Source organism: Suncus etruscus, chromosome 2 (genome assembly GCF_024139225.1).
Source record: "Suncus etruscus isolate mSunEtr1 chromosome 2, mSunEtr1.pri.cur, whole genome shotgun sequence".
NCBI classification, from domain to species: domain Eukaryota; kingdom Metazoa; phylum Chordata; class Mammalia; order Eulipotyphla; family Soricidae; genus Suncus; species Suncus etruscus.
In genome coordinates this window covers 99,288,881-99,316,018 of record NC_064849.1, presented here as the reverse complement: position 1 = coordinate 99,316,018, position 27,138 = coordinate 99,288,881, and the positions used below count along the sequence as shown (strand labels likewise).

At 39.8% G+C, this 27,138-nt stretch overlaps 1 protein-coding gene across 1 annotated transcript in view; it reads left to right on the top strand.

Moving 5' to 3' along the window:
• The window catches only part of NPR3 (natriuretic peptide receptor 3), a 59,165-nt gene that overhangs the window by 24,322 nt on the left and 7,705 nt on the right, over positions 1 to 27,138 (top strand). The window contains 1 exon segment of the mRNA XM_049769042.1: positions 24,967 to 25,102. Coding sequence (XP_049624999.1) covers positions 24,967 to 25,102 — 136 coding nt within the window.

The following is a 27,138-nucleotide window of genomic DNA, read 5'->3' as shown; positions in this document are numbered from 1 at the left end:
CTCTCATCAATAAATGAAGAAATGAAGCCTCTTTTATACCACTGATATAATTTTAGACCTTATTATATTTTTATAATAGGCTATTCCATGTGTGTGCAAATGGGTCTTATAAACATCAAAATCTTAAATATTGTGCATAGTCATCTGGATTACTATTTGATTTTCAAATCAGCATTGTCTAGTAGGTAAGATACATAATATAAGCCACATATATAATTAAAAATTTTAGTACCTATATTTAAAGAACTGTTAAAAAGACTTTAAGTAGATTAGTTTTAAATGCAATATATCTATTATGTATCTCAAATATAAAACTATTTTAGCAATTCAATCAATATATAAAATTAGAGAGGGAGATTTTTTTTTTTGGGCCATACCCAGCGACACACAGGGCTTACTCATGGCTCAGTGCTCAGAAATCACGTCCTGACAGTTTGGTGGACCATATGGGATGCCAGAGAACAAACTACGGCTCTGTAATGGGTCGCTGCATGCAAGGCAGATGCCATATCCACTATGCTATAGCGCCAACCCTGATTTTATATTTTATTATTTTACAAAGTCTTTGAAGTTTACTATGTATTTATCCTTCAGCATATCTTTTTGATTTGAATCTTTTAAAATAGTTTTTTCAGGGGGTGTTCATATCTGGTGGGTGCTTAGGGCTGGCTTCTGGCTCTGCTCAGGGATTAGTTTTGGTGGCTGCTCGGGTGAATCATAAGGGATACTAAAGATTGAGCCCAGGTCAGCCAAATGTAAGTCAACTTCTACCCACTGTGCTCTCTCATCTTTTTGCTTTTAATTTGGGACCACACCTACTAGCCTTTTGTTTGAGTCTCTTCTGTCAGTGTCTCTTCCACCTACATGGTATGTTCATTGGTCATTGAGTGATCTACATGGTACCTTTACCAAATAACTGCCTTATATCCAGCTTAAGTGCTCAGTCCTTAATGTGTGACTAATGACTCACACATTGAACAGAGCCTTGTTCTAAACTTTAAAATGAAGATTATATATACTCAGGTTCATTCTGTATATATCAACATCAGCATATATTTACTGTGGGTGTTGGGGAAAAGGGCCTTTATTGTGGGGCATTTTTTCTTTTTTTCCTAGTTAGTTGGGAGTTTTGTGTTGGAAGAATGATGCTCTTAGTTAGGATTATAGAAACAAACACAACACAACAAATATTGAGGTTTATATAGTGTAAAGAAGTGTCGGGTTGACAGAGAAAGGGAACGAGCTAGAGACCATATTGCAGTATTGCACGATCACCAGAGCACCAGCACTCTTGGATTAAACTTAGTCCACCATATCTCCAAACCTTTGAACATTTTTATTTCCTAGAACCTATTTTGTAGAAGGGTAGTTGTGGGTTCAGTCCACACATTGCGTGGGTTGTGTTTTCTATGCTGAGTCTGGTCTCTGAGGCTATAATAGGTCAGCCTCACTCTATGATAGGGTGTGTGGGCAGTTTGGTACATGCATGTTAAGTCATAGAAAATAGGATTTCGGGGCCAGGAGGAGATACATGGAGGTAAGGGCATTTGCCTTTCATTGCAGGAGGTCATTGGTTTCGAATCCAGTGTCCCATATGGTCTCCCCCGTGCCTGGCCAGGAGCAATTTCTGAGCCTGGAGCCAGGAATAACCCCTGAGCACTGCTGGGTGTGACCCAACTCCCCCCCCCCCCACACACAGAAAAAAGAAAATAGGATTTCACTAAGGCCATGGGCCTGGCATTACTGTGGTTTCCTTCTATCCACTGTCTTACGTCAATGTCTTCACCATCTTTATGCATCATGAAGAATTATTTTGAAAGTCCTCTTTTTCTTCTTACAAATGATCCTGGTGGCACTCAGTTCCTTTGGGACCCATCATAGTTGAATGGGGTCCTTTCACTACCCTTTGTGACAGTATGGACTCAGGGATCAAGGTGTGGCCCTGCTGCTTATCATCATTCTATCAAGCATAAAGTTTTTATTTCTGAAACTCTGTCACTGTTCTGAAACCACTCACTGACTATAAAATGGGAAAGAATTTTAAACATAGAGGACATGAACTTAAGGCTTATATACAAAGCATAACAACAGTGCACCAGGATGTAGTTAACAGTTACTGACTGGTAGGCAGCTCTTTGTTCTCTAACTTTTGTGCCTTATTACTCTAGACCAGTGATGGGGGAATCTTTACTCCCTTCAAAGGACAAGGGTTTCTTCCTCTTATATTTATGCTTCAGATCCTACTCAAACCCCCCCATTTTCTCAGGATGGTCCTTATCACCCCAGACTATATCATGACATTTTACTACCTTTCCAGCACAGCCATCCTTACTGGTGGTTATCAGTAAACCTATGTGGTAGATTTTTTGTACTGATTTTGACTCTTCCTTTCCAGTTCACTAATACCATGAGAGTCCCAACAATGTTTATTCTTGCTGACTCATTCTGTCTTACTGGTGGCCTATCATGTAGAAGCAGTCAGAATGTCAGCTGTTACTGTTGGTGCTCATAACTTTAGTTATTATTATGTCAGAGACATGGAATCTGGCCCCTTTACAAGTAGTGGAAACTTGAGGCCAGAGAAAACTACTATTTTATAGTCAGTAAAGCTGTGTTGAATATCTGGTGTCTAGGCCTAGTCAGCTAGACAAAGACAGAAATTCAATTTCATGAATACTGGGGGAGATTTTTTGGGTTGGTGGTGGATAGTAATGGTTTTTCACCATGAAGAGTTCTAAAGACGTCTAGGTCCTAGGGGATCATCAGAAAACTGAAATGAGAAGTCAAGCCTTCAAGTAAGTATCAGTGGGGCTCTGACCAGTATTTTGTCAGCCCCTGCCTACCCTTCTCTGGCATTTTTCTTTGGGGCTACCCACATGTGGAGAGGCTCTTAATCAAGGGTCCTATTAATGTGGTGTCCGGCTTCCACCAGTGAGCAGTTCCAATTCTAGAGCCCGTGGTATTTGGTTTTAGAATGCGCTGTGTGGTGGCCAAGACAAGGATTAGTTGCCATCCCAGGGTCCTGGTTCAGTGACTTTCTTTTTCCACTACATCAGTCTGACCCTTTCAACAACAATGTGCCCAAACTGGGGCTGAACCCATGACCTGAAGATTAAGTGTCTCAGGTCCCACAAGTTGAGCCTGGCAGGCAACACAGGCTGAAGTATTTCCTTCCTTTCCTTTGTACCCTGCCTGCCCAAATACACACTCTTATGGCAGATAGCAGTTTCTCTTTACTCTTTCATACACTTGACACTGTCTATCTGGGACTCAGGTCCCTTTTCATTTGCAGGTGATCCATTTTCCTTGAAACATACATTTTTATTTCTTTCATTAGTAGATACAGTTTATTGAGATCCTAGAGACCACTGTCTTGAACTCAGTGTCCCAGGTTGGGTAGAATATTCTTGTCACCTAAAATACCTTAAGCTGGGGATTGAACCCAGGTTGCCCATATGCAAGGCGAGGACCTTCTCTGCTGAACTCTTGTTCCAACTCTCTCAGCTTCTTGACTTTTTGTTTTTCATGGGATGTATGTTAGATGAATAGAATTTCTGGATCAAAAAACTTGTCCCATTTTAATATTTTGAGACATCTCCATATTTTTTCATAGATATTTAACCAGACAACATTAGATAATGGGTGAGGGGCTCCTTTTTTTTACCACCTCCCACCAGCACAGATTGTTTGATATGGCACAGTTGTTTGATATCACTCTTATCTGATTTTCAATGGAAATAGAATTGAGACCATGACTGATTCAGCAGAACTTTGACTACTTATTTTTATCTAATCCTGTTTGTTTACATGAATAGTATAGGCTGCACTGAAAAAATTTTCCCTTGGAAAGACAGGAAAAAAAAAATCTAAAAACGAATGTTTTTTTTAACCTTATATTCTAAATCCTTATTTTTTATTCTGAAATGAAAGAAATAATCAGTAATTTATTAATTCTGGACTAACCAAATAGTTCAGGTTTTCAAATTCTAGTGTTTTTCACACTATGTCTATAGGAGGCAGATTTAAATTTGTCCCTGCTTTCTCAGTCAATTTAGACTGAGCTAGTGTTGGAGATCATCTTTCCCCTCTGGCAGCTTCTCTGACTTCTCAGTCTGTAAATCCCAGTCTTGGGCCTTCACCTATTCTCCCTATTGTTCTTGCAGTTCTCATACCCGCTCACTGGCTGGCCTTTGAACAGTTGGGCTCTGCCCTTGGGTGAAACTCACTTTCTTTTTTCTGATGTTGTTGAAATTAAAACAGCATATGACTTTCAAAGATAAAAACATCCTATATACCATGAATGTAAAGATTCGTATTAAATGAAAAACAAAGAGTATTCTAATTTCAGAGACAAACAGTACCTGATCTATACTCTTGACTACTGGGCTTAGATGTTCATAATTCTTGATGGCATCTAAGTGTTTGTATTTACCTACAAATTTCTAAAATTGTTTTATTCATATTGATATATCAATTTAATTAACTCTGGTTCTCCTAAAGCAAGAATACTCCTTTGATGCATTTTTAAAATATTTTTAGGCTACACTCAGTGAATGTTCAGGTGTTACTCCTGTCTCGAGCCTAGGTATTACTCCTGGGAGACTTGGTGAATCATATGAGATACCAGAGACCTATCCTAGGTCGGCTGCCACATGCAAGACAAGTAATCTCTCCACCCCTGACTCACTTTCTAGTGTAATTTCTTTTCCTCCTATTCATTCAAATCCTTTAACTATAACTTCTAATTATAGGATACATTTAAAAATAAAATAAAATTTAAGGAATGAAAAACCTAGGTTTGTATAGTTTACAGTAAAACCATGTTATGTTTATATAACTCTTACATTTCTTTTCCTGTACAGATTTACAGTACTGTAATAGAAGGGGTTTCATGCATGCAACAAACAGCATTCCATCCTCACATACTTTCTCCACCAATATTTTCTTCCCTTTATTAGTGGTTTTTTTCTGGGGACGTTTTCTACTTTGTGGAAGGTTTGGGGGTTTGAGAATGTTGACTTTGTAAAAGGGTTCCTAACACTGTTGTTCAGTTAATCCATCTATTTTCAGCCCAGATATCTCCAGAGGTAATTAAGTATCTCCAGCCTAAAGTCTTTGCACTGTAATTTTTTGTTGTTGTTTGGTTCTCTTCCATAGTCCTGTACACACTTTCCCACTCTCCTGAGTCAGTAATCCATTTCCAACGTCCAAAATTTTTTGATGTTACGACCAATTAGAACTTGCAAGTTTACATTCACAAATTTTTATTTGTTGTCATTTTAATGGGAATTTTGAAGGGAAAGACATGTAATTTATTTATTTTTTATTTTTGTTGTGTTATCATTACATTATGAAATTTAAGGGATTATTGCTTAACAATAATTCAGGATTACTCTGGAATTATTAAGCATTTTTATTCTAAATTTTAATTGACTCCTTACTTAATATAAGAATTACTATGGGTCATTATGAAATTTAAAGATTATTGCTTATGGAATTTGGTTGCTTATGGAATTTAAGGATTATCTCTCTCTTTGTAGATAGAATCTTCCTACCCCAGTGCTATTGGTGAGGGATTTGTTGGGATTGTAGATTGAATGGCAAGTGTCTCTGATTATTGAATCTCAATAGCACACATATGTTCAAAGATACTATAGTGTTTTAGCTGATGATGGAAGGCAGACTCTTATTTTGTTTCTGTTTTTTGATCCAACTTGCTGATATTCAGGAGCTTACTTCTGGCTCTTTGGCTCAGGGATTGCTCCTAGCCATGCTCAGGGAACCATATGTGGTTCTGGGAATGGAGACTCAGCCCAGCTGTGTACAAGACAAGTGAGTGCCTTAACCCCTGCAAAGATTTCTCTTGCCCTGTGAAGTAGAATCTTGTTATAGTAAAAAGTAAGGAAGGGAAGAGGGAAGGAAAGGGATTATGTGTTTAAGAAAGAAAGCCAGTCTGTTTCTTTAATCCCAAATACTCTAGTCTTTACAAATTCTTGATTGTTATCATTTTTTCTTCTAGTGTTTATTGGTTGTTTGTTTATTTTTTTGGCACTAGTTCAGTGTTTGCTTTTTCCCCACTCCTAGACATAGTTACTTTCTATGATTTTTTTTTTCTCTTTTTGGGCCACACGCTGTGATGTTCCTGGCTATGTGCTCAGAAATTTGCTTCTGTCTCAGGGGACCATATGGGATGCCAGGGATCAAACCCAGGTCCGTCCTGGGTCAGCTGCATGCAAGGCAAATACCTACTACTGTGCTATTGCTCCAGCTCCCTTTCTATGATTTTTGAGAAGCAATTATATACATTAACATAGATTTGTCAGATTGATATACAAGGATTTTATTTTACCTATGCTCAGGATTAAACTGTTACTTCTTTTAACACAGCTTATGTTAAGTTTTTATAAAATGGTTATTTTCTACATCTATAGGGACATCATCTTGGAATTCTGTTGTGAGTGTAAGTAGAATTTTAGGCTTAAATAATTTATTTATCTCTTTTTGATTTTGGACTACACCCAGCATTCCTCTGGACCTTACTCTTCAGCTTTGTGCTAAGGACAATATTCAGAGGATTCTATGTGATGCCAAGGATTGAAGAGGGTCAGTCATGTGCAAGGCAAGGACCTTCACGCTATATTATTTCTTTGGCCCTAAAATAGAATTCTTTTTTAAAGTCAAGTCAGTTTTATGCTTAAATATTAGGATGCTTCCATAAAAATTGTAGAGCTTTTTGTGTCCTAGCAGGTTACTTTTAATTTATGACAAGGGAGTGATAGCGTTTTGACCCCATTTCTAGATCTATTAGGGCTCTTTTAATAGATAAAGTAATTCAAATAAAGTAATTCAAAGAAAGTGCTTGAGGACATTTGAAGAGTGAAACCTGCTAAGAGGACCCAGCATGGAGATGCAACCATGCAGAACAGTAGGGGCCCAACTATCCTCGAGTTGCAGGTCAGCTGCAGTGCAGAGCAGTGCAGTGTCCAGTGTTGCAGACAGCACCATCCAAGGCAGCCCATCAAGAAAGGGACTAGAGAGGCAGAGCTTTTGTCATGGACTGGTGAGCTGGACATGGACCGAGAAAGATTTTGGCAGGTCCCCTTTCTTTATTTGCTTCATCTACCTTAAAGCCAGAGGTGGGGCCCACCTGCTTAGGAGGGCTTTTTCGTTCCTAGTTTCTGTTATTCTGTGTTGAACATAGTTTAAAGTAAAAAACAAACAATTTCTTAAAAATTGGTGACACCATATTTATAGCACTGTTAGTGACAGATTTCCTGCATACAATGTGCCATGGAGAACTACATCCCTCCACCATGGTCACAGAGTCTCCCTTTCCACCCCAATCCCCACAACTGATTTATAAAAACATTCATATTAGAGCTCGAATTTCACTGTTATCATCATGTTTAATTGCCAAGCCCCTTTGTCCTTTATTGAAAAAATTCACTGTGGAACACCTACCACCTTGTGCATATTTTATAGGAATCTTGTGGCAATAAATTATCTGTAGTTTGTCACATAGCATCAGAAAAGCTTGCTGGAAATTTCATGACTCCCCAACTTTAAAACACATGGGACCAAAGATAATTCACAGGGATGGAACATATGTTTTGCTTGCCTGAGGCCCGGGTTGTCCCTGGCACTACCTAGCCATGGAGCACCAGAAGGATTGACTCCTGAGCACCACTGGGTATGGCCCATAAACAAATACAAATTAAATAAAAAATAAAATAAAATACCAAGAATCAGAATTTTCTTTAGCTTTCAATTGGCCATCATTCTAAGGCAAGCAACTGTTTATAAATGCAAAACTCACGTTTGTGTACAAAAATTAAATAATTGCAATTCTCATCTGCAAATACAGCTGCAAATGTAGTTTTGCAAACACAGAAGTAGATTTAAGAGTAGATTAGAAACTTAAAAAAAATACAAACTATTTCTCCAGCGTTAGAGGAGGCTTTTTTCTTAGGAGAGAAAGGTGTTTTACTTATAAAGAATGGATAGTCCATTTCCTGATGAAATAATGCTACATCCTTTGTACACTGGCTTTCAAATTCAGTTTCATACTTCTTAATGCATCCTCTGTTCTTGACTTGGGGTAAATTTTGGTAAATGCTGTTTTTATTTCTAACCAGGCATTCTGAGCAGGGGGTGATTTTATAACCTTGGGTATTTGCTCTTTTGAGGTTAATGGGCCACCCATAGCTTGTTTTTTCTCCTGATTTAAAGTTGAAAATTAACTAATTAAACAAATATCCCCATGGTGTTGGATGCAGGGCAGTATTGTTAGGAGGTTGGGGTGTGTTTGACCTTCCCTCTTCCCTGCTCTCCCCCTGACACTCAGCTATGAAATGGGAATCTGGAGAAATGGCAATTCATCTAGCTGAGGGATTTGAACAGAGACAGAGTTTAATAAATCATTGTTTAGATAGGCCCAACATTACAGCTCAGAAAGCCCAAAATGTGGAAAAACACTTTTCTCCCCTACAGGGTCGGGCGGGCTGTGCTGGAGAGCTGTCTTTCTGTCCATACCAACTCGTGCTTTGACACTGGCTTTGCACAGAAATGGTGTGGGAGGTGACAACAGTTGAAAAGCATCAAGTCATTGACCACGTACTGGCCTGACATTTTGCACCATCTTGTCTGAGAGAATTTCATTAATAGTATATATACCCTTACTGAAACTTGAAAAAAAGGTAGTTCTGTAAAACTAAGGCAAGAAGAAAAGAAAAAGCAGCCCAGTAAGCAGTATTTATTCCCTCTTCTTCTAGTGAGATTATGCACAGACAAGCTTTTGTGTCTGCCAGGGCCACATCAGAATAGGAGACTGGCCCCCATCTCCTTTCAAACATCCTTCCCTCCCTTTGCCCTTACCCCCCTTTCTTTAAAGTCAGCCAGGGAATAATTTGTCCAAATGAAAAGGTCCTTTCAGGCATTGGAGGGCCTTGCTAATTGTATTTGAAAGAATAAAAGCAAACCACAAGTTGGCTTTTGACAACAGAAAAATGAGTTCACATGCCAACATATTAATAAGATTAGTTTTATTAGGAAAATGTAATCAGTAGGACCATGATGCTCAGGAGGAATGGCTTTTAAAAGCTATTCTTATTTTTTCTAGCTAAAAAAGCAACAGTGAACTTTCAGAACACATTTCAATAAAGGTGATGAAAATGAAAACAAATGCATCACTTTTATTTTCTTGAAATAAAGGAGGAATTGTTTGAAAATGTATTGCTATACAATAACTTAAATAGTTTTTCAATGACACTAACTTAGGATATTTTCCCATTAAAGTGGCCTTTTTGGTTTGATTGTCATCCTATAATCATTTGCCTGTGACTTCCACATATTGGCAGATGTGAATTTATTAATTGCAAAAATGCTGTTGAGCCCGTGTACTCTGACAATGTTCAAGGAAGAACCAGAGTACCTATGGAAAATGACTTTTTCCAAACAACAGGCTTCATTTTGGTCTTTTGGAGGATTACCATTATGTTTTAATTCCTTTCTATTTTTTCCATTTATGTGTGGTATACTTCATGATATAATTTCAGTTAGATATTTTGCAATAATGGTGACAATATAATCAAATATGCCTTAATAAAATAGCAAGGCAATGTGGAAATATGTTTCACAATGGAAAGGCTAAGCTGTTCTACTTTTATTTCTTTATTTTCCCCTGCATGGCCCCTGCATGGAATGAAGAACATTTCAACTCATTTCCACAATGGAAACAAATGAGCTTTCTTTTTAGAAGTCAGGTCCCTTTAAATCAGTGGTCCTCAAACTACGGCCCATGGACCACATATCATATTTGTTCCCATTTTGTTTCTTCACTTCAAAATAAGATATATGCAGTGTGCATAGGAATTTGTTCATAGTTTTTGTTTTTACTATAGTCTGGCACTCCAATAGTCCGAGGGACAGTGAACTGGCCCCCTGTTTAAAAAGTTTGAGGACCACTGCTAAATACTGATCCTGGATGAGCAATTGGTTTCACTTGGTCTAAGAGTACATGGTCCTGCTGTAATCATCATTCCTGCTAGCATAACTGAAAGAACATTGACTAAAGAGTAGTGAATGAAAGTTCCTTTGAATGAAAGAAATTTTTCTTTTCTTCTCCTTTCTTTCTTTCTTCTCTTCTTTTCTTTCTTTCTTTCTTTCTTTCTTTCTTTCTTTCTTTCTTTCTTTCTTTCTTTCTTTCTTTCTTTCTTTCTTTCTTTCTTTCTTTCTTTCTCTTTCTTTCTTTCCTTTCTTCTTCTCTTTCTTTCTTTCTTTCTTTCTTTCTTTCTTTCTTTCTTTCTTTCTTTCTTTCTTTCTTTCTTTCTCTCTCTCTCTCTCTCTCTCTCTCTCTCCCTTCCTTCCTTCCTTCCTTCCTTCCTTCCTTCCTTCCTTCCTTCCTTCCTTCCTTCCTTCCTTCCTTCCTTCCTTCCTTCCTTCCTTCCTTCCTTCCTTCCTGTCTGTCTGTCTGTCTGTCTGTCTGTCTGTCTGTCTGTCTGTCTGTCTGTCTGTCTGTCTTTCTTTCTTTCTTTCTTCTTTCTTTCTTTCTTTCTTTCTTTCTTTCTTTCTTTCTTTCTTTCTTTCTTTCTTTCTTTCTTTCTTTCTTTCTTTCTTTCTTTCTTTCTTCTTTCTTTCTTTCTTTCTTTCTTTCTTTCTTTCTTTCTTTCTTTCTTTCTTTCTTTCTTTCTTTCTTTTCTTCTTTCCTTTCTTTCCTTCCTTTCTTGGTTTTCCTTCTTCCAGTGTCTCTGAATTTTTGAGGGCTTTAGGAACTCAGCATTTCTCTTTCACTATTCAGTGTCATTTTCATTTTCATCAAGGCACCAGGAGTTCCTTCCATAGATTAGTTTCACCAAGGTATTCCATTTAAGAGAAGGCTTTAGGGAAAGGAATGCACAGGTGGTATTTTGCTGTCAGTTAGAATAGAGAAAGGAATCTCACGTGCCATTCTTTCTCGAGGAGAACCTGTCTAGGAAACATTTGTTTAGTCAAACCATTCTGTGGACTGACAGTGTGGTCCTTCCAGGATACAGCTCTTGTTCATGCAGCTTTGTGCTTGGTCAGTGTCGTAGTGACTAAAATAATGCATTCTGTACCCCTTGACAGGCTCGTGAAGGGAAAACTCTGAGTTTAGCCCTCCAACTTGGAGGAAGCGAGGCCTGCCAGCTCCTGCCAGCTCTGCTGGCCACTAGACTCACAGAGGATTCTGGGGTTTGATGCTGACGGCTGCCACAAGTTTTTAAAGTCCTGGGGCAGAGTTCTGCTTCAGAAGGCCTGACCACGGATACTGCAATCTGCGTGGGCGGATGTGGCCAAGCAGCCCATGCTGGTGGTTCAGTAAATATTAATTGATGGGCATTAAAACAATCAATGATCCCAGGTCATGCTACCTTCTGTGCCAGAGGCTTTAATCTGTGAAATGGAGAAAACCACATGAAGTTGCTTTTGGAAGTTATGAAAAGTGATTGGGAAGGGGTTTTATATGCTTAAGCACTTTGAGTGTTAGTGTTCAAAAAAACCAGCCCTTGTAGGTAGGAGAGGACCAGCCTGTACAGGCAGCAGAGGGTAGTGGCAGTGTCTAAGAGTGTCCTGTCTTGGGGTGCAGCCAATGGTTAAAAGAGAGGAACTGAAATAAGTGTGGTGATTCTACTCTTTTTTGAGTTATGGAATTTGAGAGTAGGTCAAGCTGAAGGAGATTATTTTGGATTAATACTTTATCTTTTGATAACACACACATACACACGGAATTTTCTGACATGAATTTGCTTCCTGTTATAAAGGTCTAAAATTACTCTTGCTTCCTGTGATTTGGAGATAGGGAGGAGGTGAGCAAAGGATTTTTTGCAAGGGTTGTGCCTGGCTTGAACTCGAACCAGAATTATGGTTGAAGTGGGCACATGTAATACATGTGTCTGTACTAACTTGTTGGGTCAGGGGGGGTATAATATTTTTTATTTTGCATAATATTCAATTTGATGTTTGGCCTAAATGTTTGACCTTTATGAGTTATGTTCCTTACTCTGTTGTTTCTGTGTGGGATAATTGCTCAATTACTGAATTCAGGCCACAGTTTTTAGATTATCTGAAAGTTTTTTGTTTGTGTTTTTGGGCTATGCCCAGCTTTGCTCAGTCTTACGCTTGGCTCTGCACTCAAGGATCACTCCTGGTAGTGCTTGGAGTACCATCTGAGTTGCTAGGGATCAAACTCAGGTTAGCAGTGTGAAAAACAAAAGTTCTGCCCTCTGTACTATCACTCCAATGCTGAGATTGAATATATCTCTTATTTAAGTAAAAAGTTTTTATTTGTGTGGGGTGGAGAATAAAACAAGTTTTTATTTGGAGGTACTGAGGAAGGGGAGAGAGAGAGAGAATGAGAGAAAGAGTAACAAGTGACGTGCTCAAGAGAGAGTGAGGGCTTCTCCAAAGATAGAGAGCCCTGATATATAATGAGAGAGATATGGAGAGAAAGAGAGAGACTCAGAGAGTCCAACTATACAACCCAGCATGAAAGTCCACATATCAACTGGGGGAAATGAGGCCAACATATGCTGGGTCACCATGTATCCAGGCAACACATGTATTGAGTTGAATTTCTTTGGTAGCAAGCAGCCCTATACCAGTTTGTTACTCCAGTTTGCCTTTTGTTGTTGTACAAATTATATTTACTTCCATGTGTGGCCCTTTATTCTTTTCTGGACTCAGTAGTAAGATTTTTTTCATGGTAAACATAAGTACAAGAATTTCTTTGGCTATATAGATACTGATACAGTTCATTAGTACTCTGCAGGCACACACAATTTTGTTGACTACCAGATCTCATTTTACCATATAAATAATTAAACCTGTGGGTGGTGACTGATGAACTGGACTTGTATACATACTTTGAAGCATTCACCAAGTCCTATCTTTGGGTAAGGCACTGTGCTAAGTCCAGGAAGGCAATCCAGTGCCTATGTAGAAGATTCTTGAAGGACAGGGAAGAAGAGACACAACACAGAGGAGACTCCTAAATGAGACAATTATTAGTATTTGTGTGAAAAAGAAAAACACTCAACACATTTGGAGAATGGTGAGTGAATAATATGGCTTGATTGGGTGGGGGTGGAGTGTATTTGGTGACAGAGTGGTTTGAGAAGGTCTCCCTCTTTTTTGAAATTGGTCCACACTTGGTTGCCAAGATACCAAGTCTTGGTCTACATTGTAGGGTTCTTCTTAGTCTCTTTTGATGATGCCTCTTTCCCACTTGCTTCACAAATATTGGTGTTTCCCAAGGCACTTCCTCTTGGCTCTTTTCTTTCTAAATACTGTTTTTGGGCAGCACATCTGCTCACTTGGGTGGGATGTTACCTTACGTGTGGAGAACACTTATATTTGTGTCTCCAACTCCAGTCACTCTTCTGAGGACAACCTTTGCTTCTAATTTTCTCTGCCTGAATAAGACTGTGGTCTCATTGCCTTATATAATAAAAGGACAACCTTGTATTGGTAACCATTCTATTCAGAGCCCTGCCTGATGATGCAGCAATGGGAGGAAAGGAGGACGAGTTTGAGCTCAGAGAACTTGTTAGATGCACAGAAGAAAATGGGAGAGTTTCAGTTATTTTTTCATGAATTTTTAAGGTTCTAATTGTGATCAGATCTAAGGTCTTGCTACTCAAAGGTGGCCTGTTGTAACAGCATCCACACCATCATCAGCCATTGAGACATTGTAAACAAACAGATCTCTCCTCCTTCCCCACATCTTTTAGGATGACTGTCTGTGAACATGATCCCCAGGCAGATTGGGGGATGTGCATGTGAGTGTGTTGGTGAAATTGAGTGGAGATAAATTTTATTGCCCAAAATGGTGGTCAAAGAACCAAGAGGTTTTGGTGTTGAATGAATGGATAATGCACAGGGACATTGAAACAGCCCGGTATGAACGCAATAATGTGGGTGGAAAGCAAGAATGTGCACTGCCTGCCAAACTCCTTAATGAATTCATTATGCCTGGGAGTAAGGGAGGGTCCTTACATCAGATGACAGTGATATTTGACATCTCAGTTCTTTGAGAACACAGTCTCTGATTTGTTCCCTCCATACTTTATGTCCTGTGGCTCAATTCTTATAAACATGTAGAAGGTCTTTAAATAATAATTTCATGTAATGAGCAGTGGAATTTAAGAATTCAGGCCCGTTTGTCTGCTTTTAAGTTAATTTATAAATGTATTGGGTAAGCAATCCTGGAGCTGTGTTTAATAGTATAATACCTAATACATATAATCTTTAAAATTTTTATTTTGGGGCCACACCCAATGAAGTTCAGGGGTTGTTTCTGGCTCTGAATTCAGAAACTACTTCTGAGAGGCTTAGGGGAGCATAAGGGATGCCAGGGATTGAACCCAGGTCAGTTGTGTGCAAGGTACACTGTACTATTGCTCTGGCCCTATAGTCCATATCATCTTTATTTTTTTCCCACTGGCAATTAATTAAAATGTATTAGAGAAACTTCATTCCTTTTAGCTTATGATATGTAGATAGTATATGTCTATATTGATATGTAGATAGTATCTTGGAAGTCTTCTACATGTTCATGTAGTCCTATTCAGGCTTTGAAGAGGATGCTGGTATGCCTAGTGCTCTGAGGGTCTGAATGTCTGTCAGTTCATTTTTAGGGAGGAACCATGCATGACTGGTAAAGGTGCTGGGCTAGAGTAAGTAAAGCTGAGTGTCCACTATAGCTCTGTCCTAGTACTGTGAAGTTAAATCAGGCAACTGATAGGGGCTTCAGTTTCTCCTTCTTGTCATATATTTGGTCTTGAACCATCTAAGGATATGGTCCAGTGCACTTAAGCAGAATATAGTCTAAATTCTCTGTAAGTTGTCAAATTCTGGAATTCAGCTATTCTTGTAGGCTGTTAAGAATTCCTAGGAGATTAAAATAATGCATATCTCTAAGACACATATACAGGAGTTTCTTTATTGTATTTATTATATTTATTAAATTTGGTGTCATTCTGCCATTCAAAATTAATTTAGATAACTTTTGAAAGAGTCTCCTTTACATGAGTAGAATATGCTAAGTACCAAACATTGAAAAGAAAAAGAAATGAAAAAAATCTTTTAATTGTGCAAAGGTACAGGAAATTTTTTTATGAAATAATGTTAAGTAAGAGTCACAACTTCAAAGTTTATAATAAAATGTAATATGATCCAACCTTGTGAAGATGAGGGCATTCCTTGAATTTTTTGACTATAAACCTGAATGACATTTTCAGGATAATTGCAAAGATTGACAATTTTTCCTGGTAGTAAACATATGAAATTCAATATTTGCATAGTTTCTAAAGGTGCCTTAAAATAGACTTTTGAATGATTTTGTTTAGTTCATTGTGAAGGGTCCAAAATGGGATTAAGAAATCTTTTAGGTTGATATTAGAGATCCACGTGTCTTAATTTTTTTTAAGTTTAATTGTATTTTGTTTGTTTTTGAGTCATACCAGATGATGCTCAGGGATTATTGCTGTGATCAGAAATCACTTTTGATGGTCCTTAGAGGACCATATAGGATTTTAGGGAGTGAACCCAGGTTGGTTATGGCAAGGCTTATCTGCAATATTCTTGCTCCAGCTTCAGATTACAAAATTTTTGGTTCAGTGATAGAACCAAAGACAGCAGGGATTGAACTACCCTTGTTTTCCTTGTGCAAGGAAAGCCCCATAACCACTGTTCTCTCTCTATCCCGGAAAAAAATCTTTATCATTTAAAAATATAAATAAAATAAGAGGGCAATAGTGTGAAGCTTCAATAATTTTTTTTTAGTTTAAATTAGAGAGGTTCAAATTTGCCTGACCTATTTCCTTCCTTACAGAAAAATAAATCACACCTGCTGTGGAAATCTACCTTCTTTAAAGTGCAAACAAAGCACCCTCTTTCTCCATTATACCAATGCTACTACTGCCCCCCTGGACTAGTCAGTGTCACCCAGAGATGTTATTGTTCTTGGGTCTCCCTCATGTGACAGTAGCAATATCTGCCTAGGAACATTTTATAAGGATTAGATGTGATAGAAATAAGATGTTCATGTAGTTTCTAGCATGCTGCATAGGCTCAATAAAAAGTAACCATGATAGCCATTATCTGACAGTAAAGAACATCGTTCAGTTCAACATTTGTAAATCCATTTGACCACAGTACTGCTCATTTTAGAACCATCTGTTCGTTTTGCAAGGAAAGATTCTGCTCCCTAGAACAATCTGGAAAGCTGAATAGAGGTTTGAGCAGACTGCTCTGGGAGTGCTTTTCTGAGCCTGGTGCTCACACCCCCCTTTCTCTTAATTAGAGTTCCAGGAGACTTGAAAAAACTGGGTCAAGTGCTCTGCCATCCTTGAAAGGCACATCAAGTTGGATAGATTTGATTTCTGTTCTGACATTTTGAAAGCAATGAGACCAGAAGTGTCTTCCACCCCCACCTTTGCCCTTGTGCTTTCTCCATCTCTCTTTGACCTGCTGATCTCACCTGTGCCCTTCATCTCAGTTCTGTTTCACAGCCATGCTGTCTAGACATGTGTCTATTGCCTCTGCCACAACCCATTGCCTTTGCTTTATACACTTTCTCACCCTGACATTGAACCTGGCAGGAAGGAGCACAGACCCCTGGTAAAAGAAGCCAGTGAGTATTCAGTCATTTTGGGTTGTCACCAGGCTTACCCAGAGGCTTTGATGGGATATGTCAAGAAAAGGATTTCTGAGCCATGTATGATGACTCAATTTTCTCCTCTAAGCCTTCCAGAGTTATGGGTGATAGGTCCCTGTCTGGGAGTTTGTGCAGGACACAGTGACTGAGCATTCAGCATTCAGGGGTGGTTGGATCCTCACATGAATTGGGAAGAACATGGAAGAGTCATTCTCCTTTGCTTACACCCTGTTCCTGACAATTCCAGCAGCTAATTCTTGGAAGTCCTCTTCCTCTGCTCTCCAGGAGGTGCCAGAGACTCTCCTTGCTGAGATTTACCCCTAAGTGATAAACATGTTCTTTTGTGGCACCTGTGTCTTGGCCATTGGCAGCCTGGGAAGTAAGCAAGCAACCAGGACCATGCTTTCATCTAATTGCTCACGTTTTAGGTGTTGGAAGAGAAAAGGTCTGCTTTGCTAGGTAAACTTTATTTAAATTTCTTTATTTGTAGACTGTCAACTCTGAGATAATTTTCTAATCTAGAGCATGATTATGAGAGTAGAACTGATGGGATGGGAACTGGGATGGAGAGAGTCCTTGGGACACCTTCACCCCAGGAATTCATAAGCCCAGTTTGGAGAGAAAAGCCTGTTAGAGCCAGGAAGGGAGATTTCCACCATCTGCCTGACTCCTAGTAAGCCACTTACCCTTGGAGCTCCTCTGAGTTCAACTGGAATCAAGAGATCTGTTTGCAACTTGACCTTCCCCAATGCAAATGAGAGTCAGCCAGTGGTTATGGGTCACCTCTGCAAAGGTAGGTCCAACAGAGAAGAGCAGACATAGGTGTCTGTCATTAAGAGCAAGACCTTTTCTATCAGTGGTGAAGAGGTTGTAGCCATGGAAGTTCCTGCTGTTTCCCTAAATTGTAGACATGTAACTTCATGTTTTGAGAGAAAATTAAACTAGAGCAATGCTATAGATTTACTCTGTAGAGTTGATATGCACAGTAAACGACCTTCCTGTGTAGCATGTCCTAATCTTGGGCTCTTTACTATCTCCTGAGGCTCAGGAAGGCAGGACAGAATTCATTTTCTGGGTTCTATTATATATTTGTTTTGTTTTGTTTTTGGGCCAGATCCTCCATTATATTCAGGCTTACTCTCAGCTTTGCCACCACCAAAGTGTCTCATTCCCAGTTTGCCCTTGAACCAAATAAGAGGGTCATGGTCTTGTTTCTTAAAGACACTAGAGAAATTCTTCTTAACACCATCATTTTCACTGTAACCACAATGGTTTGTGGTATGGAAGATAGATCTACCCTGAGATGGGCTTGTAATCACACAAATGGCATATGCACACCTTGGAAAGGGTTTATGTAGCATTTTGGCTGCTTCCTAGCCCCATCTTATCCATCCTTCCTTGATTTGAGGACGCTACAAGCAAGTTTCTATAGGAGGTCCAAGAACTCAATTATTCTGTTACTCATTCTCAGTTTACTGAACAGCTCAAGCCTTCAGCAATTTTGGCTTACTTATATAGAACACAGCATCAAGGAATCCCCCCAGAATTTGAAGATATCTATCTCTATCTCTATAATCATATCTATATCATCTCTATCTATATGGACATAGAGATAAAGATTTTTATGGTTAGTTAAAAAACAGTGAATGGGTGTGGAGAATAATGATGAGTGAAGGGGTGGGACAGGTACAGAATCATCTCTCATAGGCAGAAATATAATAAGAAAGCAAATTCTCAGAGGCAACCTGAGAGCTGGTCTTCAGTAAGAAGTTTACTACAATGGGGCATGAGGGAGAACCAATTGGAACAGGAGACTGGAGCAGTGGTGTAGGGAGGTGGATACTCTGATATAGGTGTGATGCTGGAATGTTTAATTCATGAAAACCTACTATTGACAGTTTGTAAATTATGGTGCTTAAAATTTAAAAACAAAACAAAACCATAACAGCGGCAAGATTTCAATTTCTTCTGATTTAAAAAACAAGCAGGTGTGGGGCCTAAGCGATAGTACAGCAGGTAGGGCATTTGCCTTGCAAGTGGCCAACCTAGGTTTAATTCCTGTCATCCTATATAGTTCACTCAATCTGACAGAAGCTCAGAACCAGGAGTAAACCTTGAGCTCAGGTATAGTGTGGCCCCCCAAGAAAACAAAAACAATAAAACCAAGTAGGCATGACTAGCAGGTGCTATCATACTTGAAGGCCAAAGGCAAAGATGTTGTCACACCTGACTTTGACCAATTAGAATGAGATAAGGGTTTTCTCCTTCCTGCCTCCTTTCTATCCTTGTTGGGTAATTGGTTCTGTGTAGTTCCTGCCAGAGGTCACTCATCTGACTGAGCTTCGTGGTACTTGCACTTGGCCATGGTTTCAAGTGGGGGCTGTGTGCTGAATTGAGGTGCATAAGGCCTTCTTGGGATACTACCTGGGGTTTTCTGTGGTGCTCACATTTCCCTGTCATAATGCTTTATACTTCTTTTATATTGCAATGTTTGTTAGGGATTGCACCCCTTTTTTTGGTACATACCCAGATTTCAGTCTTGGGTATGTTAAACTGCAGACCTGAGCAGCTCAAATAGCAGAGTTGCCGGAATTGTGCCTGCCACATAAGGGGAATCAGGGATTTGGACACATAGCCATGTTTCTAGAAGGCAAGTGCACTATTATTGCTGGATTCTGGGACTGTACTTGCTTGTTTGGGCAAACTTTTCAGAATGACGGGAAGAGGATAACTGGTTTCTATGAGCAAGAGTGTAATCTCCTATTGGAATATTCCTTCCCGAAGAAAGCCAAACAAGATTCATTTCTAGGGTGTTTTAAAGTATCACATATTTAATTTTTTGGGGGCCACACCCGTTTGATGCTCAGGGGTTACTCCTGGCTAAGTGCTCAGAAATTGCCCCTAGCTTGGGGGGATCATATGGGACGCCGGGGGATCGAACCGCAGTCCTTCCTTGGCTAGTGCTTGCAAGGCTGACACCTTACCTCTAGCGCCACCTCTCCGGCCCCCAAAGTATCACATATTTAAAGAAAACTTTTTTAGATGTTTATCACAAAAAACAGGGACTGGAAGATGGTATAGTAGGTTGGGCATTTGACTTGTATGCAGCCTATCCAACTTTGATCCTCATCACCTCAAATGGCTCCCTGAGCATCCGAGTGATTCCTGAGTGCAGAACCCTGAGTAACCCCTGAGCACTGCTGAGTGTGGCACAAAAACAAAAACAAAAAAGATTACCCTGGAGCTCGCTCCTCCTTGAGTGGTCCCATTCACAGCTGCCTAGGTGGAGGCTTTGCTCAGTTTAGTAGAGCAGTGGTACAGCTTAGTAGGAAGGATAGACTCTCCAGCTCCTGAATTAGATGGTTTTCTTTCTGTCTTTTTGGGGTGGGGTGGGAGTGAGGTGGGGAACATATCCAGTGGTGCTGGGGACTATAACCTGGCATAGTATCAAGGACCTAGCCCTACAGTGATAATGCTTAAGGGACTATGCAGTGCCAGGTATCCTAAACACAAAGCCTACACTCTGGCCCTTGGAGCCATCTCTTGAGCTCTGACTGTTTTCTTAACTTTTTGTTTGACATTTAACTGGGAAAGGCCACATTTAGGAATTTAATGAAGACATGTCTGATGATAACACAGTCTTCTTGGCTAGAAATGATCCATAGTAGAAGAGTGTGCTCAGGTGCGGGCATCCTTTTTCCTGCTGCCTGTCTGTCAGGACTTTGAAATGTATAAGTGTTGAGGCCAGATGGACAGAGCAGATGACCTTGTTCCCTTCAGCCTGGAGGGCCAGTGCAAAGTCTTCCTTGGGCAGTTTAATACTCTTGGCATATTTTTCTTCTTCATTAACTTTTTTTTTTTTGCACTTGTACTGATCAGTATTTAATAAAGTGCTAACGGGCTTTCCTCCCATTATACAACACATGTGGAAGTGAGAATGTTCTCCTGGAGAAAAGCGGTCTCTAGGTTTTGCTTTTGACCTGAGATCCTATGAGATAGGTGTTTCAAAACCTCCCCTGCAGCAAGCTAGGGTGCCAGTGAACGTAGGTGGGGTCAACAGCTTGCCTGCTAATTTTGGCAGGAAAGGGAGACACCCAGTCATTCTCAGAGGAGAGAAGGTACAATTTGCGATCCGTTTGCAAAGTTTTCAGCACCCATTTCATCTCTTTTACCCTCAAAGTTTCAGGAGGAAAACAATCCCAGTTCATATTTCTGAGTTGGATGATTGAACCTTCTTCCTATGCCGAACACTAAGAGGAAGTGCTCAAAGAAGTTTCAGTTTTCTTTTTGCAGGGTAGGGGGGTCTCCCAAGTGTGCCCCGAAGTTCGGGGAACCCCTCCCCATTATTATTAGCCATTCTGTCTGGCAGTTACATCACAGGCCGTAGATATGGTGCACACCTATCTCATAGATATGGTGCAGCTCAGTCCCTGTTGTGCGGGCATTATCTGAGACATGTGGTAGTGCAGGGGGCCCCTCAGGCTGTACCTGTGAATGTCTGGTGCCAGGGAACACATGGAGTTGGGGGTTGAATAAGGGAGAGTCACATATAAGGCATGTCCCTTAACCACTGTGCTGTCTACAGCATACAGAGGAAGGGTCAGAGAGATAATGGGGCCAGGACCTAAGTACAATACTCTGAGTGGCTAGTGGCATGGTGGCCTAGGAGTCAGCTGAAGGAAGAAGAGAGGTGGAAAGGCACTTACAGTTTAAGGGGGAAATTAGGCTTTCTAGTTATAAGGAATATAGAAGGAGTAATCTCTTATTCCAGTGTGACAGACCAAGGGAGATCTCTGCCCTTTTGGAATTCACAGTAAGAAGTTTAGGCCAGCAATTTTGTTTGTTTATATATGTTTGTATTTATTTGGGATACACCTGACATTTAAGACTTATTCCTAACTCTACTCAGGGGTAACTCCTGGTAATAAATGGGACCATCTGTGAGTATAAAGATTGAATTGGGGTCAGTTGCAGGCAAGGAAACACTTTAGCCTGTACATTGTCTTATCTCTTGTTCCTAGGCCAGCATTGTTCTAAAGTACCTGACAACTCAATGATGTTTTGATTCTGTGACTTCTTTATGTGGCAAGATGGCTTTATGCCATTATTAAAGAAGAGACATTTTTACAAAGAATTCATTTTCTTAGGGCCTGAGAATGAAATGACACACTGAAATTAAATGACACACTGAAGTCTGCCTATGGCAGCTCATTAATTCACCGACATGCATACATTCCTAAAGTATGATGGCTTCATAGCCTAAGCAAAAATTTCATCTTCCTTGGACATTGAATTAGCATAGCCAAATCAGCAGAAAATCATCATTGACTAGTAGATGTTATTTCTACCCCATTCTTCCTTGCCTAACAAAATAACCCCGTGAAGTCTTGGACTCAAGGGTTAAGAGTAAAAGCCAATGTCTATCATGTGCTTTCCTTGTCCCAGGAACTGTTTGAGATGTTTGATATATGTGCAATTAAATCTCCAGAATTAAGGCCAGGGGGAAGGAATCAGAACTGAAGCTGCATGAAACTGATATGGAAGTAGAAGATCCTGGAGAGGGAAGTGACATATCAGGACTAGCAGGTCCTTGTGAACCAGTCTCTTTCTGCCTCCACCTCTCCTGGAGGGCCAGAAGAATGTCTGCTGGGTTGTACAGATCACTCTTGGGATGGAACTTAGAGTATGGCCTTGGGAAAGGCCTAGAATTTATTGGGTGCCCAGCATAAATAAAGAGTCTTTATTTCTACTAAGAATAAAATGGGTTAATGTGTGTGTGTGTGATAGAGAGAGAGAGAGAGAGGGATAAAGAGAGAGCCAGAGAGCTAGAGAATCAGAGAGAGAGACAGAGTGAATCAGAGAGAGACATAAAGAGACAGAGACAAAGAAAAACAAAGAGACAGAGACAGACATAGGCAGAGAGAAAAAAAGAGAGAGACACTAAACTAGTTTTCTAATCAGAATTAGATTTAGAATAGGAGTTAAAGGTGGACCTCTACTTTTTGAAATATTATTCTCTAACTGTAGAAATAACACTAAACAGTGAGTGCTAAGTCTCAGGTACTATTGGAGGAGTTCTTTTATTTTCCTTTTGGGCCACATCTGGCAATGCTCAGGGCTCATTCCTGATTATCTATCTGCTCAGGAATCATTCATGGCAGTGCTTCTTGGACCATGTGTGGTGCTGGAAATCAAACCATGGTTGACTGCATGCAAGACAACACTCTCTCAATTCCCCCATGCTATCAATATAGCCCCAGCACTCCTTATAACATTATCAAAATCTACGGAGTCAGAGACTATTAGTTTCTAGATGGGGGAGACCCAGATATGCTCATGTGCAGTTAACAAATGACAGAGCTGGGTAATGAGCTCAGGATCTTTGAACCTATTCTTCTGAACAGCTTCTCAACATTGGCTTTTGGCAAATCCAAGTCTTTGCTTTCATGATACAAACAGAACACAGCACACTTTGAGTAGGATGAGAAGGAGCAGAGCTGGCTGACCCGGGTCCTTTGGGAATGATTATGGATTTGAAGTAGGTGTTACATGTTAGTTGTGGTTCCATGGGATGCTACTGGTTTCTATTTCCCAAATGAAGCCAGAAGTGCACCTCCTAGAGCACGGGTCCTCAAGCTTTTTAAACAGGGGGCCAATTCACTGTCCCTCAGACCATTGGAGGGTCTGACTATAGTAAAAACAAAACTTATGAACAAATTCTTATGCACACTGCATATATCTTATTTTGCAATGAAGAAACAAAACAGATACAAATACAATATGTGGCCCACAGGCCATAGTTTGAGGACCACTGCTAGAGTCTCATGGTGGCTGTTCATAGTATACCCAATTCATCCAACTTTACTGCCCTTTCACTCTGGACACTGTCTCTTAAAAATAAGAATACTCTGATTTTGTTGTACTTTTACACAACTTGTCAGCTCCTCAAGGTTTCTACATGCCAAATTTATAGTTCAATGATAGGTTAGGAGTTTTCAAGTTATACTTCTAGATAAGGTTCAAAGAAATAAAGTGAAGTCTTGCAAATTTACAGGTAAGTTTCTTAAGGACTAGAGCCCTCTTACTTAATAAAACATTGATCCAGAGCTATTTCTGTTCCTGTTCTTTGAGCTTGACATTAGGTAGGGATAGAGAGTGGTCAAATGTCTACTAACTACTCAACACTAAATTGGAAAGAGAAATTAAGATCTTGCTTCTAGGATATAGAAATTTCTGGTTTTCAGGCATAGCCAGACATTACCCCCATCTTTAGCACCAACCCACTGATAGATGTTTTTTTTTCAGCAGTATTTGGATATGAATCACGGAGCCTACTTTTTGTTATAGTCCACATTCAGAGACTGATTTTAACAAGTCAAGGAGGTTGCTGAAGGTAGAGAAAACCAACTTGAGTTGCCTTGAGGTAGAGAGTAGACTTGCGGAAGGACTGCATGTGTCCTGAGCAAAATTGGTTTTGTTTTGCTTTTGCATTTTCTTTTCTTTCTTTCTTTTTGTTTTTTTTTTTTTTTTTTTTGGTCACACCCGTTTGATGCTCAGGGGTTACTCCTGGCTAAGCGCTCAGAAATTGCCCCTGGCTTGGGGGGACCATATGGGACACTGGGGGATCGAACCGAGGTCCTTCCTTGGCTAGCGCTTGCAAGGCAGACACCTTACCTCTAGTGCCACCTCACCGGCCCCGCATTTTATTTTCTTATTATAATTTAGATAGCTAGTACAATGTACAAAGTTATTGACCTATAAAGTTATTTCACTCTACCACCACCACCACCACCACCACCCCTGCCACCACTATCACTGCCAAAGTGCCCCACCACTTGCCTGTGTTATTTCTCCTCTGATCTTCATTTCCCATCAACTTTCCTCTTCACTGCTTAGAAATCAGTTCTGTAATATAAGGAAGGCCAAGGGTTTGTTTGCTATTTTCTGTTGTGACATTGTCTATTGCTTTGTTTTGTCTCTGTTCCACAAATGGTCGAGATTATCTGATATTTCTGGTATTTATTCTTCTCCCTCTGGCTTACTTCATACAGTACCCTCAATTTGCTCACCCAGTAAACAGGGACAGTGTGCTTGACTTCTGCCCTCTTACATCTGCTCTCCAAATTCCCACACTGGGGAGGGGGTCCTCACTATCAGAGATTCTTATTGGCTGTTTTCTCCATCATTGCTGACAGAACTGAAGCCTAGAACTTGTTCACCATTTTATGTTCACTTTCTTCTTCCTTGTGGCTCCTTTGATGTTTGAGCTCACAAAGCCGGGATTTCCTTTACAGGTTAACATGTTTGTTGAAGGATTCCATGATGCCATCCTGCTCTATGTCCTAGCTTTACATGAAGTTCTGAGATCTGGTTACAGCAAGAAAGATGGAGGGAAAATTATCCAGCAGACTTGGAACAGAACATTTGAAGGTGAGGGTTCATCCTGATGCTGACTGAGTGACTTCTTTTCTCATTCTGTTCTCCTCTCCTAAGAGTGGGAGACCTTCAGCATTTCTCACCTGTAAGGTAAGGAGAGTAAGTGAAGGTAAATCTATGCTACAAGTTGTTGTAAAACTTACATGACACTAAATGAGAAGACAATGTGAAAAAATTCCTCTGAAATAAAAAGCTTCCTTGTCTTTTTCTGATTAGTAGGTAACTACATTCTGGATCATCATTCACAACAGAGAATCAGTTTATTATGAGGACTTTGGTCAACTTTAAAAGCAATAATCCCCTGTCTAAACCTGGGTAATTTGAGACAAAGGGCAGGCCCAGTTGACTATAAGAAACCTCCTATATTTCTACTTTAATATAGTTTTAAAATGGTGAATACTAGCTGATGCTTTCTTAAGAACAGAGAGGTAGAATAACAGGAACAAAAATATAGCTCATAATTGCAACACTCATTTAGCCTTCTATTGACATTAAAAAATTGTATAAAAACGAGACCGTCTGTGGCAAAAAATTTAAGCAGTACAAAAATGTACAAAATGAGAAGTGAAAGTTTTCCTTTACTCCTTCATTCTCTCTCCCCAAAGTAACCACTATTAACAGTTTCCTATGATTCTGCCTAAAAATATTTTGTGCATTCTGCCAGCACATATGCATTTGTATATCTTATCTAAAAAATTCAGATGAAACATATCATACTCTGAATGCCATTCTTCATCTTCCTTAACTTTGTAACTTAAGTGTCAAGGGAAGACATTTTCTATATGAACTCTCATCGAACCAGCACATTTGAAAAGTGAGAGTTCCATAATTTTCTACCATATGTCTGTGGAAGAATTTCTTTCATCACATTTATTTGTTTTCAGTGTTTGCCACTATGCATAGCTCTATACATCAGCATCTTACACATTGTGAAGAATCTTTAGTCTATCGATAGACTACAAGGAACATTCATAGTCATGGGTTTTCTGGATCCACAGCATGTTGGGACCTTTAAAGTGCATTTTAATGTATATTTGGTTTTGATTCCTCCCTAGCACTGAAAGAAAGAGATTAAAATGTAAACATAGAAATTAGACCTTACCACATAACATTCAGAAAGATCTACCAGCCTATATAATCTTGACAGTAGTGCATGACTTTTTTTTCCTTTTATCTCACCAAAATCCAAAGGAAAAGAACACTAGGTTCAATATGGCGATAATCCAGCTTCTGAAGCTGATCATTCTGAAGCTCTGCAGATCTCAACCTAATACTTGCTCATTCATTGATTTATTCATCAAATATTTGTTAAATAGCTATGTGCTGCCTACTGTTCCAAGTGCTGAAGATTCTGCAGTGGAATACAGACATTTCCTCAAACTAACTGAACTTTTGTAGTAGTAGGTGAACTACAGAGAGCTGTGGAGGCAGGTCATGTGGGCTTGGGAGTTGTGCTGAGGAATATGGGTTACAACCTTAGGGAGAGAAAAGGTACCAGAGGATTTTGTGGGTCCTGATCTTTCTAGAGTCTTTGAGATGAGCCCATCTATGGTTTATGTGAAGATGAACATAGAATAATGGGAACCATTATTTGAGAACCACTGATAGAGTACAGGTCCCTGGCTCTGCATCTTAGTCACCAACTAGTAACCTCAGTCCTTTGAATTTATCACCATTAAGTACTTAGAGACTTGGATGAGTTGGTGACATTCAAGGGCCCCTGCTATTCTGAAGCATCCACTTTACCTTCATTCCATCAATAAACTTAGGACTATATGACATTTATTTGTAAATTTTAAACAATGCAATTTTTTTTTTTTTGGTTTTTGGGCCACACCCGTTTGACACTCAGGGGTTACTCCTGGCTATGTGCTCAGAAATCGCCCCTGGCTTGGGGGGACCATATGGGACGCCGGGGGATCGAACCGCGGTCCGTTCCATGGCTAGCGCTTGTAAGGCAGACACCTTACCTCTAGCGCCACCTTCCCGGCCCCAACAATGCAATTTTTAAACAATGACATGAATAAGTT